General features: G+C 44.6%; 1 protein-coding gene across 5 annotated transcripts in view; it reads left to right on the top strand.

The window, feature by feature from the left end:
• Positions 1-19,759, top strand: part of Dock9 (dedicator of cytokinesis 9) — a 261,623-nt gene that overhangs the window by 134,561 nt on the left and 107,303 nt on the right. For all 5 annotated transcript variants that reach the window (XM_028772087.1, XM_028772069.1, XM_028772053.1 and 2 more), the window contains exons 4-9: positions 4,805-4,887; positions 6,997-7,066; positions 8,751-8,846; positions 9,909-10,043; positions 14,039-14,213; positions 15,416-15,483. In XM_028772087.1, the coding sequence (XP_028627920.1) occupies positions 4,805-4,887; positions 6,997-7,066; positions 8,751-8,846; positions 9,909-10,043; positions 14,039-14,213; positions 15,416-15,483 (627 nt within the window). The remainder of the gene's footprint in view (positions 1-4,804; positions 4,888-6,996; positions 7,067-8,750; positions 8,847-9,908; positions 10,044-14,038; positions 14,214-15,415; positions 15,484-19,759) is intronic.

The raw sequence follows: 19,759 nt of genomic DNA, 5'->3' as shown, positions 1-19,759 counted from the left end.
TAAATAACAATATTTTGTTTTACTTGAGATTTTTGAAAAAAACAATAAGTCTGTGTATAAAATGTTTAAAGCAATGCTGTGTTGTGTTACTCTGTAATGATGATGCCTGCTTCATGACCTTCTCTACCACGTTAGTACCCTTAATTCCAGACACACACTGGGTATGTTCATATAGACTTACACACACACACACTCGGTGTGTTAATATAGACTTACACACACACACACACACACAAGGTTTGTTCATATAGGTCACACACATACTAGATATGCTTATATAGGCTTACACACACACACTAGGTATAGCTACAGGTTTACATACACACACGATATATTTATACAGGCTTACACACACTAGGTATGTTTATATAGGTTTACACACACATACTAGATATGCTTATATAGGCTTACACACACACTAGATATGTTTATTCAGGCTTACACACACACTGGGTATGTTTATATAGGTTTACATACACTAGGTATGTTTATACAGGCTTACACATACACACTGGGTATGTTTATATAAGCTTACACATATACTAGTTATTGTTTATATAGGCTTACACATACACACTAGAGATGTTTATATAAGCTTACAAATGCACTATATATTGTTTATATAGGCTTACACATACACACTGGAAATGTTTATATAGGCATAAACATTTTTAAAAGGCAAGTTGTAGCAAAATCTGGCCTGCAGCCTATCTATCATGATTAAGTTTTATTAGTACACGACCTTGCCCATCTGTTTATATGTTGGGCTGCAGTCATAACACAACTAACTTGTGGTAGAGATCCTGTGATCCTGACAGCTGCAGGTGTTAGGACTGTGTGGACCTCTGCAGAATGCAGATTCCATGGAACTGGAGTTATGAATGGCTATGAGCTATGACATGGGTGCTAGGAACTGAACCCGGGTCCTCTGGAAGAGTAACATGTGTTCTTAGCCGTTGAGCCATCTTTCTAGACCAAGGAATTTATATTTATACATATGTGTGTTCGCCTGCATGTGTACATATGTACCATGTGTATACCATGTGGCAGAGACCAGAAGAGGGCATCAGGTACCATGGAACTGGAGTCTTGAGCCATCATGTAGGTACTGGGAATTGAATCCAGGTCCTCTGCATGAGCACCCAGTCCTCTTAACTGCTGGGCCATCTCTCTAGCCTCTCAGTATTTAATCCCCACAGGTTAAACAATCCCTGCTTCATCCTAAACTGCAAGAGCCCATGTGACTGAACTGTGTTGGGCCTCTGCCATCTGCTCTCCACCCTCTAGTATGGAGGACAATGAACTTGTAAAACAAAATGCCTTTATGAGCCTGTCACTATAAATTAAATTCTTGTTGAGGATTCCAAATTCGAAAGGTGAATTAAGTACTGGATCGCATCCCTACTCGTTTGGGTACACAGTTTTCTTACTAGATTTCTGATGGAATCTGTTGTGTCTAAGACTTTCTGGAGCCACAGGGGAAGGGGCTGGCTCTACTCCGTGCAGTGGCCTTGGGATTTAGGCAGTGCTCACACTAGACAGGCAACAGCACTTTTGAATAGAGCTGATGTAATTTGGCTTACTTCGGCTTTTTTGCAGTTTCTTGTAATTTTACAGTGTGAGTGTGTATAGCGTATACCACAGTACACACATGGAGATCCAAAGACAACTTGCAAGAGCTTATTCTCTACCATGGAGCTTCAGAGGGGTGAAGCCTGATATCCAGTCTCTTTACCACCAAGTCCTTATTACATAGTTCCTTATCATTTTAAATATTTATAATTCATTTTGCTTAAGATTGTGAACACAAAGGTATTCCAATATTTCATTTGTGAAAATACTCACACTATCCACTTTTGTCTCTATGCCTTGCTTTTAGTTAGCTGGACACATGCTGTACCTCAGGATGATTTAGTGTCTTATTAGATACTCCGTGGTGCATCTGCAGTTTTTGATGCTCAGAGCATCACGGCCAGATAAAGAGAACGGGCGTGTGCCACACAGAGTCAGGCCTGCCTGCATGGGGGCGGCTGGGGAAAACCCTCAACTATGTGTGTCTTTCAAACCATATTTGGTGGCTTTGGAATATAGATTCGAATGTGGATACCTGATGCCCAGGTGTGAAAGTATTGCTGGAAACTGTGAAAAGTATTCCTATGGGTGAGAGTGCTCACCTCCTCTGACTGATTCTGCTCTTTCTTCTTCTCTCATTTTCTTTCACCTTCAAAGAATAATCTAGAATAATACTTTCTTCCCTTTGCATTTCCTTTTCAAGAAAAATAATTACTGTGAAGCCTGGCATTAAAAGAAAAGAACAGAAAGAAGGAAAATACCCATTGTTGTTTCTGTTGAGTTGGTGGCTGCTCAGGTGGAAGCTGTGATGTAGACAAAACAATTGACGTCAATGAAATGGAATAATAATATGGACTTTATTAAAAAAAAACATTCTGAGCCAATTTTTTCTGTTTTTCAATCTTTTTATTATTAATTAATTACTTAATTGATTGATTTACTTACATCCTAATATTAGCCCCCTCTCCTCCTAGAACACCCTCAGATCCTTCCCCCATTCCCCTCCCTTCTCCTCTGAGAAGGGGGAACTCCCCAGATACTCACCCCACCCCCTGACTCATCAAGTCATTGCAGGACTAGATACATCCTCTCCCACTGAGGCCAGACAAGGTGGCCCAGTTAGGGGAGCAGGATCCGTAGGCAAGTGACAGAGTCAGGGACAGCCCTCTCTCCAGTTGTTAGGGGACCCATATGACAGCCAAACTGCTTCTCTGCTACTTACGTGCACGGTGTGGGGAGGGGATGGGGACTAGGTCCAGCCTTTGGTTGGTGGTGGTTCAGTCTCTGGGAGCCCCCAAGGGTCCAGGTTAGTTGACTCTGTTGGTTCTCCTGTGGAGTTCCTGTCCTCTTTGAGTCCCTCAATCCTTCCCTCAACTCTTCCACAAGAGTCCCTGAGCTCCATCTAATGTTTGGCTGTGGGTCTCTGCATCTCTTTCTTTTGGCTGCTAGGTGGAGCCTCTCAGGGGACAGTTATGCTAGGCTCCTGTCTGCAAGCATAGCAGAATATCATTAATAGTGTTAGGGGTTGACTCTCTCCCATGAGGTGGGTCTCAATTTGAGCCAGTCATTGGTTGGCCATTCCCTCTGTCTGCTGTTTTTGTCCCTGCATATGTTATAGGCAGGACATATTTTTAGTCTAAGGTTTTGTGGGTGGATTGATGTCCTTATCCCTCCACTGGGAGACCTGCCTGGCCACAGAAGGTAGGCTGAGCCAGTTTCAACCCCCCCCAAAAAAAAAAATTAGGTATGACACAAACACGTTTTTGTTGGTTTTCACGTTTCGTTTTCTGTACCAGTTTTGTGTATGTCAAGAGCTAACTAGAATCTCACAGCCACCCAGGCAGGTAGATGAAGGACACCCTGCTGGCCCCTTGTAGTCATGTGGTTAGGTAGTTCTGATATAGTGTGTGAACCATAGTGACACTATAAGAAGCCTTAGCAATGGAGTGAGTGCCCTACATACTACACATGCATGCTCATGTGCACATGCATACGCACATACTTACATGCACACATACACACATGCATGTACATAGATGCACACTGCGCATGCATGCACACTCACACATGCATGCACACATGCATGCATACACATAGGTGCACACACATGCACTCATGCACATGTATGCACGCACACACACATATACACACTCACACATGTGCACACAAGTGAAGAGGTCATAGAGCCATTCGAGTTGAAGTCTCCCGTGCATAATCTCACTTCATCCCTTATGAATGTGAAGAAGACTGAGGACAAATTTAGATGATTATAGTAACTAACAGTGCTAGTTCTAATGTCAGTAAATAGCATGAAAGTGTCTTTAGGCTCCCACATGCTATTCTCTTTCATGTCCTAGTAGACAGACATATGGCCGTTTCTAAAACCATGTGCTAGATGGCTCAGCAGGTAAAGGCACCTGCTGCTAAGCCAGCTGACCTGAGTCGGATCTGGAAGATCCGTGTGGTGTGGCAAGTTGTCCCCTAGCTTCTCCCTGAGCACAATGGCATGTGCTTCCCCCCCCCAACACACAAATAAGTAAACATATGCAAATAAATATCTTGGTAACTCTTCCACTGCTGTAATAAGATGCCATGATGACGGTAGCTTATAAAGGAGTGAGGTAGCTGGGAGCTTACAGCTCAGAGGGTGAATGCATGACCATCATGGCGGGGAGCATGGCGGCAGGTATGGTCCTGAGGCAGTTTAACTGAGAACTTACATCTTGATTCACCAGTGCGAGTCTGAGTGTGAGATTTTGGCAATGGTGCAGGCTTTTCAAACCTCAGCGCTCTACCCGCTCCAGTGATACACTTCTCTAACAAGGCCACACATCCTAAGCCTTCCCAGACAGTTCCACCAACTGGGGACCGAACATTTAAATATATGAGCCTGTGGCGGTCGTTCTCATCCAAGCCACCATAGCAACATAAAGCAGCTCTTATAAAAACAAATGATTACAAGCCAGAATAGTGATTGCTATTTCAGTGTCTCCATATAAAAGCTGCTGTCAGATTATCGATATTGATGACGTGACACCGTACCTTCCGAGGGTCATGTTTCACTAGTCTGCAGTCTTGTGTCTGCAGGAGACTCTGTGATGTTAGATGATTGACGGCTGAACTTTTGTATGTCTCTAGGATCTGACTTCCTAAAACTCCTCATGTTCCCCAGAAGTCATCACCTGACTTTCTGTTTCTCTGTTTGTTTGTTTTTTTCTAAATCCCCCACCAGTGCATCAAAACCTACAACTCTGACTGGCATCTTGTCACTTATAAATATGAAGATTACTCAGGAGAGTTCCGACAGCTTCCAAAGTAAGTCGGTTGTCTGCTGGGCGTGTGGGTGGGACTTCAGGCTCGTGTGTGTGTGTGTGTGTGTGTGTGTGTGTGTGTGTGTGTATGTGTGTGTATGTGTGTGTGGTATGTGTGTGTGTGTGTATGTGTGTATGTGTGTGTGTGGTATGTGTGTGTGTATGTGTGTGTATGTGTGTGTGTGGTATGTGTGTCTGTTTCTTCGTCTGTGTAGCTGTGTAGTCAGAGTAATCGTGAGAATGCTTGTAGACAAATTCTGTGCAAGATACAGTTTTTGATTGTAAGACCTAGTGTCATAATCTGATAGGGTAAGCAGCAGTAAGAGCATATGGGTGACTTAATTCTGAACTGAAATTCTGTTTGGAGAACCAGAAAGTTTTCACTGGGGTATATAAAAGACAAGGCTGGTATATTGAAATATTCTGCAGTATGATTTTATAGTTATTAAATCGATCACTTTCATTATTTATTAATCATATGAAGTGATGGCTTTCACCGTGACACTTCATCCATGTATGTAATTCTCTAATCATCTTCAGTCCTCTGTGACTATTCTGTTCCTTCTGCCACTGTTCTGTTTCTTCTGCATTCAAGACCCACTTCTACTATCTGGGGCTCACCTCCTCATTACTGCTGACATACTTGCCGTGTGTGCTTCTGGGTCATAGTCACACTTTCATCCACACATACAAAATTCTGCTTGTCTCCATCTTCCCGTCCCTGTGTGTCTGTCTATCTTTACATCCCCAGGCTCCTTCTTTAATGTCATCTGGGCTTCATGGTTTTATGTATCTGCATAAAGTTTACGCTGCACATATGGGAAAAAGTATGTACTTATGTTCCTGAGACTGGAATAATTTCTGTAATGTATTTACAGTTGCATTCATTCTTTAGGGCTGAAAAAACTTTCATCATGTGTATCCATTCCCTTGCTGACAGATCCCTAGGTTGATTCCAGCTTAATTCTTGAGAATAGTGCCGTGTGTGTGTGTGTGTGTGTGTGTGTGTTTATATTTGTGTGTATGTATATGTGTATGTATGTGTATATATGTGTGTGTATGTATGTGTATGCATGTGTGTATGTCTATTCAAAAGAATATTTAGGAAAAGAAATGTGTGAAAACTTTATATTATATATAGTTTGTTTTGAGAAAGTAAGTATAATACAATGTTTTCCCAAGTATGATCCTCGCCTCTTTGAAGCTTTAATGGTCCTCAAGCACACCAAAAGCGATAGTGTTCACATCAGTTTGTCATGAAGAGAAGCAGAGTGGAGGGTCTGTAGAAAACAACCCGTACCAAGCACAGTTGGCAGAGGGGAGTATAGTTGGTGCTGGAAACAGCAAATGGAGACAGGTTGTTTTCAGTTACCACCTTCACTGAAATCTTAGTAACCCAAGGTACTACCTTGTCCTTTGGGCTGGGTGTGTCTATGAGATTCCGAGCCTTTTGTGTTCTCCTCGGTGGACCTCACTGTTTGTTTTTCTATGTGTGTGGCCCAGCCACTCCTTAGAGTGTTCAGCCAACTTCCTGATCGACTCTTAAACATCAGAGAGAACACTCCCTGCCGACAGTTTCTCCACACAGATAGGCTCCTGAGTACTATAGCTGCCCAGTGTTCACTTGGGGATTTGAAGATAATTCCCACTTGATCCAATTAATCTATCTTCCTTGAGAGGGCATGTGTAAAGTGCCCAGGGTGCCTAGCACATAGCTGTGTAACGGTAGCTACTGCTGTTAAAGTTGTCAGTATTGTCCATCAGTAACCACACCATCACCCTCCATCAATAATCAATTAAAACTTTGTGACCCTGTTTCCCTTTCTCTCTCATATTTTATAACAAAAATCGTCCCACCAAGTCATTTCATTAGAACCTACTCTGTTCTCTCACATTTAGCCGGCTTCTTAGCCTAGCAGGCCGTGCCTTATTTCTACAGTGGGGTCTTTGCCTGGAATCCCTTGGCTCGCCCACTTAAGAAACAGTGGTGTAGACTCCTTTATCTCAGTGGCCACCATTGCGCTTGTTGCTGGCTGGTTCCTCGGATGGATGGAGAATCAGACTCTATCGATTATGCAATTACAAAGCAAGTTTTCTTTCTTCTTTTTTAAAGCAAAGTGCCCAAGTTGGATAAACTTCCAGTTCACGTCTATGAAGTGGATGAGGAGGCGGACAAAGATGAGGTGGGATTCCTATTCGTTCCTGCCTCTCTTCTCTCTTGAGACTGACTGCACAGGCTTTGAAGGATATGCCGAACTCTAAGCCCAAACAGGAACTGGGATGTTTAGTTAAGCAAAGGAAGAATTTTGATTTTTTTTTTAAATGTACTTTTGGATTGATTGACTTAAGGTCCCTGTTTTATCTCGACTGCTTAACATCTCATGGTCTCTGACTCATGTTTTTGTTCTGAGATCATCTGCAGAGACTTGGATCAGATCTGCCCCACTGTTGAAAGATACCAAGATCTTACGTTTAGATTGTTTTCCAGCAGGATATCGTTCATTGGCAGCTGGTAGAAGTGAAATGGCTAGCTCTCCAGTGGTTGTGTTAGTCAGTGTAACGTCAACAAGCTCCCTAACTCTTGGAGAAAAGGTGGTTCTGAAAGAAGTATATAAATGGAGCGAGCCTTAGGTCTCTGTGTTTCTCATCCTCCTTATGTGAGCTTAGATGCAGTTGTCTCCTGAGTACAGTATTGACTGTTGGTAGACGTTAATAATATTCATGTAGCAACTTGTCTTAGAATTTTTCCTCAGAAATGTATTGCTGGGCATGGGGGCTCACGGTGTATACCTTTAATCCCAGCACACACTGGGCAGAAGCATGTGGGTCTCTGTGACTAAAAGGCCAGCCTGGTCTACACAGTGAGTTCTGGACCATCCGGGGATGCTCAGTCCTTCTTCTTTTTTTTTTTTTAAGATGCTGATTATATGGTAGGAAGACCCAGTGAGAGTGTACATGTAGAGTGCCTAGTAGCTTAGGAAATCCTTGACAGTAAGTGTTTTCTCAGTAGTAATAGCAATGCTAAGATTACAAATACTGAAGCATGGTTGGAGCCAGGCCTTGCTGCAGATGTCAATTTTTTAACAAAAGACTTGGCCATTTGTAGGCGATGCTGCCTTTGTCTGTTTATGGTCTCTCAGGCATGTCCAGCCTTTGTCACTGTGACCTGATGTTGTCACCTATATAATCCATACCCGAGATCTGTGTAATCGAGTCACAGAGAAAACAAACCCAAAAAGTTTTAAGTGACTTAACAATTTTGTGTTGGGCCTCATTTATAGCTAGCCATGGCTGTACCTGTAGGGTACAGCTGGAGCATGCACAGTACACGCCTAATAAATTTTTAGTGGCAGACCACCAGCTCAGTGCCCACCACCTCACACCCAGCTCCCACTGGGAAGGTCTTAGTTCAAAGACTTTTATTTGCTAGTAGCTCTGCCTCTCTCCCTCACCCTGCCCTCTTACCCTTCTGTACTGCATTGTGCTTACCTCTCCCCGAACCAAGCCTCTGGGAAAATTTTCAAGAATTTGCTTTTGTCCTCTAACCACGGAGGAATGTAGTTGGAAAACTTTCTTCATGAAGCCAGGCAGTGCTGCACAACTGCGTGGTTAAGTGTGGTTTGTGGTCTGCAGCTCATTAAACTCTCAAAAGTAAGAACTTGGCCTGGCACTAACTTGGCCTTTAACAGAATAGGCGTTCTAGAAATGTACCCTCATCTCTCTTCACTGGTAAATGGACTTTACTGAGGCATTAATGTCCCAGAAAAGTGGCAATCGCCCAGCTTGGCACAGGTGGGATGATTTTCTGACTGGCAGCACTCACGGCAAGGGCAGAGACTGATGCTGTTGTGTTCCCCTCATCCCTAGGATGCTGCATCCCTCGGGTCTCAGAAGGGTGGGATCACCAAGCACGGCTGGCTCTACAAAGGCAACATGAACAGCGCCATCAGCGTCACCATGAGGGTAAGAGCTCCTCGTCCCGCTTTTCCCTCACGTGCTTACAATCCTCTCTCTGCATCTTGAGAATACTGCATGAGATGTTTTTCCCCTCAAAGGGGATATTGTCTGGCTCCTAAGATGCTTTTGTGGTGATGGCCCCACCGTTGCCATGGCCCTGCCCACCTGCTTGCCCCACAGCCTCCCGAGCCCTGGCATAAATTGCTCATCACAGGGCTGAGGTGAGGGGTATCACTGGTTGGGTTTTTTTCCCTGTCTTGACTGCATAGTGCGTCTTCATGCCTCATAAGGTAAACCTAAGCACTCTTGTGGAAGTAGTCTGTGATGGAGTCAAGTAAAACCAAAGTAAGGGCAAAGGAAGATGGTGAAATCTGAAGAGAAGAGTAAAGGAAGGCCCAGGGTTGCAGCATTTTCCACTCTATAGGGGACCTGTAGTCAAGTCCCAACACCCCATCAGGCAACTCACAGCCACCTGTCACTCCAGCTGCAGTGGCATCCCATGCCTCTGGCTTCCACAGGCACTGGCATTCATATGTGCATACCCCACACAGACACTTAAACAGGAAAACATTAAAATAAAAAAAAGTAGCGTGAGAAGTTGTACAGTAGCGCCCGGGGTAAGTCCTAAGGAGAAGAGTCACAATGAGGAAGGTAAGGTGAACACAGAGATGAAAACCAAACCAGGGAAGCGCTGGCTGCCAGATCCTGAGGTCTGAAGTTCTTCCAGGTCATGAGTAGAGGACAGCCAGGTTGTGTGAGTGAGGGGGCTCTGGGAATTTGAGAACATCTCTACCTTCCTGGGGTGTCATCCAAAGTTGGAGCTCCTCTCCACACTTTTGGATGGATGCATAAAATTCCAAGCTCTCTGGGTGAGAAACAATATCCCGTGACAGGAAGGCAGGAAGACTGGTGTGGGGAGTCTTCCCCCAGCCGATCTAGTCACCAGTGGTGTTGGCTAGAATCCCACTAACTTTAGAGTGTGCTTGGCTGAGTTTTCAAGAGCACAGGTGGCTTGTCAGTTCCCACTGTCTGTTTAGGAAGACGAGTTGTCTGTGTTTCTTTCTTCAGTCATTCAAGAGACGTTTTTTCCACCTGATTCAACTTGGTGATGGATCCTATAATCTAAACTTTTATAAAGATGAGAAGATCTCCAAGGAACCAAAAGGGTCCATATTCCTGGATTCCTGCATGGGCGTGATCCAGGTGAGTAGGTAAAGGTTCTGCCAAGCTTTCTGGTCTTCTGTGGCACTCTGCATGAATGAGCAGACTCAGGGAAATGCTTCCTAACAAGGCTGTAATTATGGTAGAACGATAACTCAGACACAAATTTGATTTTGTATCTTGTGAAGATAGCAGGATATTGTGGTAGACAGGAGTCCTCTAGTGTATGAGGTTTTGTGTTTAAAACTTGGTATGATGACATGCACATATAAACCCTGTTCCCAGGACAGAGGAAGATCTTAGGTTCAAGGCCAGCCTAGGCCACATAGTAAAACCCACCAAACTGAGATGTCCCCATCCTAACATGGAGGCTTGTTTCATTTCACAATTCACAAACGGCCTGGCTCATTAGAATCCGCCTGAGTAACTGCAGAATGAAGACCATGAATGTGTCCCTTCTGGGCCTCAGACAGAGAGGTTCTGTGACCAGTGAGCAGTCTCCCTGTCAAGTAGACAGTAGATGGATTCAGCATCACCAGAGAAGCCTCCCTCAAAGTGACAGAAGCTTGGAGCTTGATTCTATAAGGATGTTGTGTAGTGGGCTAGCATGAAGTCAGGGGCACAGCTCTTCGGTTTGACCATGGGTCTTTCTGTTTTGGTATTTACATTTTTACATAAAATCCAATGCATCATCCTCTAGTGAATATGTTCAGCTTATCTCATTGTAACAGAGAGCTGAAGTGCTGCTGCACCCCTGCGTGCCTGCACCCCTGTATCCCTGCACCCCTGCATGCCTGAAGCAGTCATTGTCAGCGTCTTTGGCAGCAGGTGCTTAATTGATTTGTTGTAGTAGGGGACCACAGAGGTGGTTGTGAATTCCATACCAAGCATGTGGATGTCAGAGAAGAACCTGGTGGAACTGGTTCCCTCCTTCCATCCCCACATGGGTTCTGGGAACGAGTTGCGGTTGCTAGACTTGTGAGGTGAATGCCGGTACCTACCGAGCGTCTCACCGGCCCCTGATCTTGTCTTGGGTTTCCTGAAGTTGAGGTTGCTGTGTTCAGGTTGCTAGATTTGTCTTGATTTGTTAATTGGCAAAGTTTTTTGTTAAGGTAGATATTTGTACGGAGACTAGATGTAACTAGGTGTGGGACTTGGAGAATTCCTACACCGTCTGCTTGTTGTCTTTCACCCGCCTCTCATTCCAGAGGCTTCCCAACGTGTCCTGTCTTCTGGTCTTCATGAGCCTTGGCAGGATGGCAGAGACCCTGTTTGGATCTATGTTCTGGGGCACAGACCAATGCCGAAGTCAAGTGTTCTCCATTGATTTTTCTTCTGCTGGGGCTCACAGCCACAGACTCTACCCTCATTCGAGAGTAGTGTTTTCACCTGTTTTGTCCAGTGTTCCAAAAATTAGGCTTCATCCAGGTCAGAAGTGAAAATTAGCACTCCAAGTTAGAAGTGTACAGGGCCCAGACTGAAAGTAAGTGGCTGGAGAGACGAAGTGCAGCAGGAGAAGAGCTGGAGACTTGGGTGGGCTACCTGCCCTGCACCTCAAGTAGAAGTATCACCTGCACCAGCTAATGAAACTGGATGAGCATTGCCGGCTTTTCAGAACACAGGATTTCAGTTAGATCTTAGCATCTCTAACTATTGGAAACCTATAAGCCACAGGGCAGGATCCAGACCACAAATGTCGGACTTGTATCTGAGCCTTAGATCAAGACTGTGGCATGACTTCACATTCTCTGAAAAAGTATCTTCAGCCAACAGCCAATAAGCCTGTGGATTCCTTTCCCAGCAGCCCCTCCTCTGCCTTAAGCTGTCAGTGTGAATAACAAAGTAAAGCATGGTAAATAAGAAGTATCAGAGTGGTTCACTAATGACAGTTCATCAGTTCCCTGTGTCAGATTTCCAAGCTCTAGTTTTATTTGTGTGAAGATGAGAAACCTTGGAGTTACTTTTTTAGCTGAATTTGCTGGCATAGCTGAAAGCAACGCTAGATGCATTTTTTCCAACCTCATTTTGAAGTAGGAAGTAATTCGTTTTGTTTGACAGGAGTGCCTTGTTTTGTGTCTGCGGCACAGCACACAGATGTTCGTAAGCTGGATAGCCCTCATCGAGCCTCTAGCCTCTTGGGTATATTTCAGACTCTGAGGTCTGACTTCAATGCCTGTTTCCTCCTTCAGATTCTTTTTGTGTGTGTAGCTCATAGCATTTCTTGTTTGCTAAACCGCATATGTCTCCAGAAAAGTAGAATTTCCTTTGTTTCCTTGCCTGTTCTGAAGCTGAGCATCAAGCTTTGTAACTAAAGCCCATCGGAGGTAGCATGTATTTGTCTCCCATACCCAAAATCCTAGCACTTGGGGAGTGGAGCCAAGAAGTCCCAGAGTTTGAAGTCTTTCCTGGCTATACAGGGAGTTTGAGACCAGCCTGGCTTACATGAGTCCCTGTCTCCAACAAAAACAGAAACAAAAAGTTGCAATTTAAGTGGTTTTGGGAAAAAAATACTTTGGGATATTTACTTTTTAGCTTTTTTTTGTCATGGGAAGGAGTCTGTTCCCAGCCGTTTACTCCATCTCTGATTCCTACCTTTGCGTTTAATGGAGACCCAAGGTGGCACTTACTGAGCCCTGGCAGATGGTCTATACGAGGTAGTTTTATAGCCTTGCCCAGAGAAGCGCTTAGCTTTAGTCTTCTAAAATCAGCTGCAGAAATGACAGCCCTTTGGTAGGGTCACCTTGTGTCTGGGTGCTACACTGAGAAGTGTCTTTGAACTGTGTATAACTGGCTGAGATTTTAATGGGTGTTGGGGGTTTCTGCCCACACGGCAGTTAGTGGGAGGCTATGACACTTCCTCCTTCAGCCTGTGTGGACTGTGTTCTTCAGAGATGAGTCTGTCTAGTGTGGTGGGTCTGGGGTGTTTGTCTCCAGGACATGCTTGTCAGTGTCTGGAGATGTTTGGCCCGTAGCTGTTCCCCTGAGATATGGTAGGAGGAGGCCAGGATGCTGCAAACAGTGCCGTATGGAAAAGAGCCCTGAGCAAAGAGAGAGGACGGCTGTGAGCATCACACTTGTTCCTCTCCCATCCCATAATACACATGCAAATTGGTAACAAAAGTCTACATACACTTTAGGATTAACCAGTGGTGAAAAGGTCCCAGATAAGTAAGCTGAGCGGATTGGTAGATAGCCCTTAGCTTTGGGGGAGGCAGTGGTGGAACACAACTTGATTTTTTAAAAAAGGAATTGAATATAACATTTATGTGTGAAATTTCATAGATGCGGCTATTTTTTTAAATGTCAGAGATTCTGGATGTAACATTAAGCACAGAGAATGAGCACCCTCTGTCCTTGGGGGATCTCTGTCCATCGCAGGGGACAGATAATATATAAACTAAACACATGAGACTGGGAATGAGGCCTGGAAGGTGACTTAGCAGCCAAGAGTGCAGGCTTGTTTCCCAGCACCCACGTCAAGTGACTGACTCCTAACGTCTGTAACTCCAGCTCCAGGAGTGTGATTCTTCCAAGGGCACCTGCATTCACCTGCACGTACACACATGGAAATACAGTTTAAAATCATAAAAATAAATCTAAAGATTAAAAAAAGAGAGAACAACAAATGCTGTTAGCCATCGCTCCAGCGCCAGCATGTGCTGCCTTTTCAGGTGACCCAGGTTCGATTCCCAGCACCCCCGTGCTGGCTCACAACCATCTGTAGCACCAGTTCTGGGGGATCTGCAAGTCTTTTGTTACCTCCTGGACAAGCCACACACATGTGCATGTGCATGTGTATGTGCATGCATACAGACAAATCAAATCCGTAAACTAAATACATATTTTTAAAAGACAAGTAATTAATCAAATGAGGTTAGAAGCAGAGGAGGTGGCCAGTGATGAGGGCTCTTTGGGAGGGAGTTTGCAGCTTTAACAGAGCATTGGAGAGCCAATAGACAGGACAGCACCATTAACAAGTAGGGCAGATTATCTTGAGAGGCTTCCCAACGTGTATCTTTCCCTGTTTTCTACCTCAGAACAACAGAGTCCGGCGTTTCGCTTTTGAGCTCAAGATGCAAGACAAAAGCAGTTACCTTCTGGCAGCAGACAGTGAGGTGGAGATGGAGGAGTGGGTCACAGTTCTTAACAAGATCCTCCAGCTCAACTTTGAAGCCGCAATGCAAGAAAAACGAAACGGGGACTCTCATGAAGGTTGGTAGGTCCAGTTTCCCTCAGTGCACACACTGTGTGACCACTCTTGCTTTCCCCAGGAAGGAGAAGAATTGTAAAGGTCCTTGAGAGGTAGGAAGATGTGAGCCTTTCACAGAGTCTATCTAGCAAAGGTTTCTGTCACGTTAGATTTTACTGTCCTGAAGCCAGACATGGGTGTTGCCTGTAATCCTAGCACTTGGGAGCAGAGGCAAGAGGCACAGGTTTTGAGGTAGCCCAATCAATTGTACAGGGAGTTTCAGGTCAACTGGAGCTACAAAGTGTCCCTGTCTTAGAACCCAAACACAACAAAGAATTAGTACCTTGATGGCATTTGTGTGGGAAGTATGTAACAAGAATGACCACACTCATGGTAAGGGAGGTACTTTTTAGCTGTGTGACCTGGGACAAACTAGTTATGTTTTCTTAGTCTCAGATTTTACCTGAAAATGGAAATATGAACCAGGGACACAGCTAAGTGGGTGGGGTGCTTGCCTGAATGAAGCCTTAGGTTCCCAACCCTGCATAGACCCTGTGTGGCGGCAAACACCTGTGGAGGTAGGTCAGAGGGTGATCCTCGGCTACATAGCATGTTCAAGGCTAGCCTGGGGTATATGACAACCTATCTTTAAGTAAAAATAAAAGCTTTTAAGTAAAAAAAAAAAAAAAAACCCTACCTCCAGCCACTGGTGGGGAATCCATCTTTAAAGTGGGAAAGTTACTGTTGTTATCACTCTTTGGAATGTTCAAGTCGAAGTGAAAAGGGCAGGACTCTAATTCCAGATTGCAGGGCAGTTAGCCCATGTTTTTGATGCATGTTCATATTGTACTTCAAGCTCCTAAGAGATTCCCAGCCCAGGCTGTTCCCAAATCACCCGGGGGGTTTGATAAAAGCCAAATTCCCATTTCCTTGGTCCACCAAAGCTTCTGACTGAGTGAGTATGGCTGAGAAGGATGTTGCACTTAGCTGACATCAGTTCCAGTGTGAGGGTTGCTGAGGGTGGGGGATTTTAGCTGTACAAGGTCTTGGGCCACCGTTCTTCCCTGCTAGGCGTGGCTGTCAGTGTCATTCCAAAGCCCCAAAGCCCCGAGCTGTCGGGAATGTTCTTTCAGACCTAAGAACCACTGCATTCAGGTTCCTTTGCTTGTATTACATAAGAAAGTTTAAACTAGATAGAACTCAGTTGATCTCTTTTTCCATTTAGATGATGAACAAAGCAAACTGGAAGGTTCTGGTTCCGGTTTGGACAGCTACCTGCCTGAACTCGCCAAGGTGAGGCTGCCCTCGACTCAGCCCTCCTCTGAGGACTGAGTGCCTCTCATTCCATGGCTCTCCTGTAATGACATCACTGTTGCTGTGATTGCTGCTGTCTGCTTTCTGGGGAGAGTGTGAGGAGGTGGGAATTATTTTTTTACATGAGTGACAGACACTGCAGTCTGTTGTCCAGAAAATACCCTACAAAATACATTGCTATTTCTTAAATGCTGCCATTGTATTTAATATATCAGTACGAATACTGAAGAAATAACCAAAATACATACTTCTGTCTTGCTAGTATTCTCTCTGTTCAGTCTTCTCTCACTTAAAGTATGTTCACTAGTGTCTTAGTTAATGTTACTGTTGGTGTGAAAAACACCATGACCTAAAGCAACTTGGGGAGGAAAGGGTGACCTGGGAGCTTACAACTCTCAGGTTACCCTCCATCACTGAGGGAAGAAATCAGGGCAAGAGCTCAGTGCAGCAAACTGGAGTCAGGATCTGAAGCAGAGGCCGTGAAGTAATGCTGTTTACTGGTTTTCTTTTCCATGGCTTGGTCGGTCTGCCTTATTATAACACCAGGACCAGCAGCCTAGGATGGCTCTGTCCATAGTGAGCTAGACCTTCCCTCATCAATTAAGAAAAGGAACCACAGGCTAGCCCACAGGTCAACCTGGCTGGGGCATCTTCTCAGATGCCCTAGCTCATGTCAGGCTGACATAAATGAGCCAGCACACTTGGGCACTCTATCTACTCAATAGCCACAGTTCCCAAGAGGGTGCTTGTGGTACTCTTGTCACTTCAACTAAAGAGGAGCTGCTGAGTTACGAGTGTGTGCCTGGATCACCTGGAACAAAATGCAGGAGAACAACCACCAAGCTAGGCTCTTTGTGCATTTTGTAATTTTATGAAAACCCAGAGTCACTGAAAAGCACAAGGAAAAACAAAACAACCATGTTGCCATTGCCCAGAGCCGGTGCTGCCTCTGCCGCTACCTCATCAGCCTCCGTAGCAGGCACATCTGTCAGACACTGCCTTTGCTCCCTCCCATTCTCCTTTGTGCTGCTGCCCCAGCTACAAGTGTCCACTGTGATGCTTTTTACTTCCATTGTGTTCTTGTTTCACCATGAAGACGCAGGGTGATGATTTTGGATGTTTGAAGTCCCTTTTCTGTTTACTTTGCCGTGGTGTTCAGAACTATTACATTTAGCCTTGTTTCAGGTACAGATCTGGTCAGTCGTTTTTTTTATTGTACTGTATAAACATTTTAGCTTTTGGGTTATTTCCATTTTTTCTTACTCTGAACACTGCTACAGTGAATGTCCTTCTCCAGATCTCCTGTGTGTGCATGTATGTGTGTGTGCGCGTGTGTGTGTATGATTCTTTTACATGAGTGACATCTTTGTCTTCGCTGTCACTCATTCTCTTTTTTACTCTCGCCTTTCTGTTTTGCTCTTTAATAATAAAGTGGTGCCCGTATACACCCACATGTTAAGCACTGTAATAGAAACATGCTGTGTCTATATAGGATTGCAAATAGACTAGCATTCAGCATTGACCTTTCTCAAAATAAATTTTCCTGGCTGGGTCTTTAGGTATTGTTTTTCCTCAGGACTTAGCTGTTTCCACAGAATCTTTTTAGCACCTGCCTATTAAAGCTAACTTTAGAGCCCTCATTGTAACCCATGCCTAGCCTGGAGGAGTTTTGGGTTCTGGCTTCTATGTTTATTTTCATGTTTTTTCTCTTAAGTGTGTGTGTGTGTGTGTGTGTGTGTGTGTGTGTGTCTGTGCATATGTGTTTGTGTGTCTGTGTATCTGTGTGTGTGTTTGTGTATGTCTGTGTGTGTCTGTGCATGTGTCTCTCAATGTGTGTCTGTTTCTGTGTGTGTGTGTGTGTGTGTGTGTGTGTGTGTGTATCTCTGACTGTGTGTCTGAAACCCAGGGCCTTGCATATGGTAGACCAGTACTCTATCACTGAGCTGCACCCTCACTCTATCTCGTTAGGCAGTCTAGGCATCATGTGACACCATACATGCATGCATGCATGTTCCTTTGTTTCTGGATGCTCAGAGGCCCCACAGCAACATGTTTGAACTGCTTGACTCTTAATGTATGAGTATGTCTGAGCAGCACATTGATGCAATCTAGAAATCAGAAAGGAACTTTCTAGGCACTCAGTGAACAGAGTGGTCACCTAAGAAGCAGCTCAGGTTATCTGAGCCCTCCTGTTGGTTATTTAACATCTGCATTTTCAAGCCAGGCATGGTGGCACACACCACTAGGGAGGCAAAGTACGAAGAATGCAAGTTCAGGATCAGCCTGGCTCACAGCAGAAGCCTGTCTTAACCAAAGCAAAGCCAACAAGAAATCCATTTTTTCCCCTATGAAAATGCATAAGAATTTTAGTTTTGTCTTCCTGGCCAATGTAATTTTTAAAAGGGGAAAAAGAGGAAATGAGTTTTCCTTCTCCCAGGGTGTTACCGTGAGGATCATTGGACCCGTGGATCTGTCAATCACCTGTGCCTTCTGCTGGCCTTCACACAGCTGTGTTGTGAGGGGCCAGGCTCGATTAACTGCAGGTGCAGACCTATGCCTGGTCCCTCTGTGGTCAGCCTGGCTGTCTGTCCCCTCCTGCTACAGTGCCAGGGTTGTGGCTCATGTGTACTTGAGAGAGCATGGGAACTGGCTAGTGAATGGACATCCTGTTTTCAGGAGGAATGAGTTTCATGTTCCAGAGTCAGATGAAGGGTGTGTGGAGTGGGGTGGGAGAGGTGCGGGGCGGAAGGTGGAGGGAGTGTACTCTGGATAAAGAGGTCAGAGAAGCAGAGGGCAGGGAAGGGATTGATGGGAGGGAGGCCCAGGCAGTGTGAAGACTGTAGAGGATGCCTGGGACAATGGGACCAGGCAGAAGGTGGCCGGGGGTGACTGAAAGGCAAAGTCCTCTCTGACAGCTTGTCGTTGCCTAACTCCTCCTGCTCCTCTGGCTTTTGTTTTCCACTGTGACTGACTTGGACAAACAGGAAATGTCTGACAGGAAGTTTTTTCAGTGCAAAATAACTGATGTTTCATTCTGGAATATCATGGACTGGGCTGGTGATGCGAGTGAAGCAGGCTTGGATTTTCAGGGCTGTTGGTGTGTTCGTGGAGCACATCTCTACTGTTTCTATACCAGGGACACATTGTTTTTACCCTAAAACTTTACCTTTTCCTCAGGTTGTCTAGCAGGGAACCAAACTGTTTTTACTGTAAATATAACAAAACACATAGCATCAGTCTTTTAAGTATTCATATTTAAAAAGCCTCTGTAAACAAGAGAATTGGTTTCTTTTAGAACTCAGGGAGCTCCTTGCTCTAATTGGCTTGATGTTAGTTGATGCTGGAGGGTGTGTGTTGCCTTCTCGTGTAAAGGTAATATGAAGAAAACCTCAACTCTCTTCATTCATTTTCTTCCCGGGATTGGGGTTGGGGGTGGGGAGGGAGGTGGCAGGGAACAGTAGCTCTCAACTTGTCATCTTGTATTCTGAAAGAGAGGCATTTCATGTGACTCCAATGGCTTCCATCTGGTTTCTTTATCATTTTATCTCAAAGTCAAAGAACTTTTCTTTCCAGGTAGGCCTTCCAAAGTTGAATAAAGGACAGAGAATGGTGTCTGCAATGTTATAGTCTCTTTGAGGCCAAATAAGGGCTGGGGCCATGCTCAATGGGACTTGTAGGAACCCATGTGGTTTCCTGGACACATTTTTGTAAGAGTTTTAAAGCCAAGTTTGTAACAAACACTTCCTTCCCTAAGTCCCAAACCAGAAAGCTGTGCCATCATTACACCGAGGGATTGGCTGTAGTTTGGCAGTCATTGCATTGCTAAGCCTAATTCTAATTAGTTAGGACACTCTAACTTCTAATTCTAGAAAGTTATAGCCTGGCTTTGTGTCTTGAGGTGAAAAGTTAGTCCTTTTGAGTTAAATGTCACAGATGTAGTGATTATATGTTGCGGTAGCCTTTTAATTTAAGAAGCAAATAATCTGGAGGGGCTGGAGAGATGGCTCAGTGGTTAAGAGCACTGACTGCTCTTCCAGAGGTCCTGAGTTCAATTCCCAGCAACCACATGGTGACTCACAACCATCTGTAATGGGATCTGATGCCCTCTTCTGGTGTGTCTGAAGATAGCTACAGTGTTCTCATATAAATAAAATATTTTTTTTTAATAAAGTAAATAATCTGGGGGCTGGAGACATGGCTCAGTTGTTAAAAGCACCAGCTTCTCTTCCAGGGAACCTCTAAGATTCCTAGTACC

The sequence above is a fragment of the Grammomys surdaster genome, unplaced genomic scaffold, assembly GCF_004785775.1.
Source record: "Grammomys surdaster isolate TR1022 unplaced genomic scaffold, NIH_TR_1.0 65, whole genome shotgun sequence".
Lineage (NCBI taxonomy): Eukaryota > Metazoa > Chordata > Mammalia > Rodentia > Muridae > Grammomys > Grammomys surdaster.
This window is presented reverse-complemented; position numbering and strand designations above follow the sequence as displayed.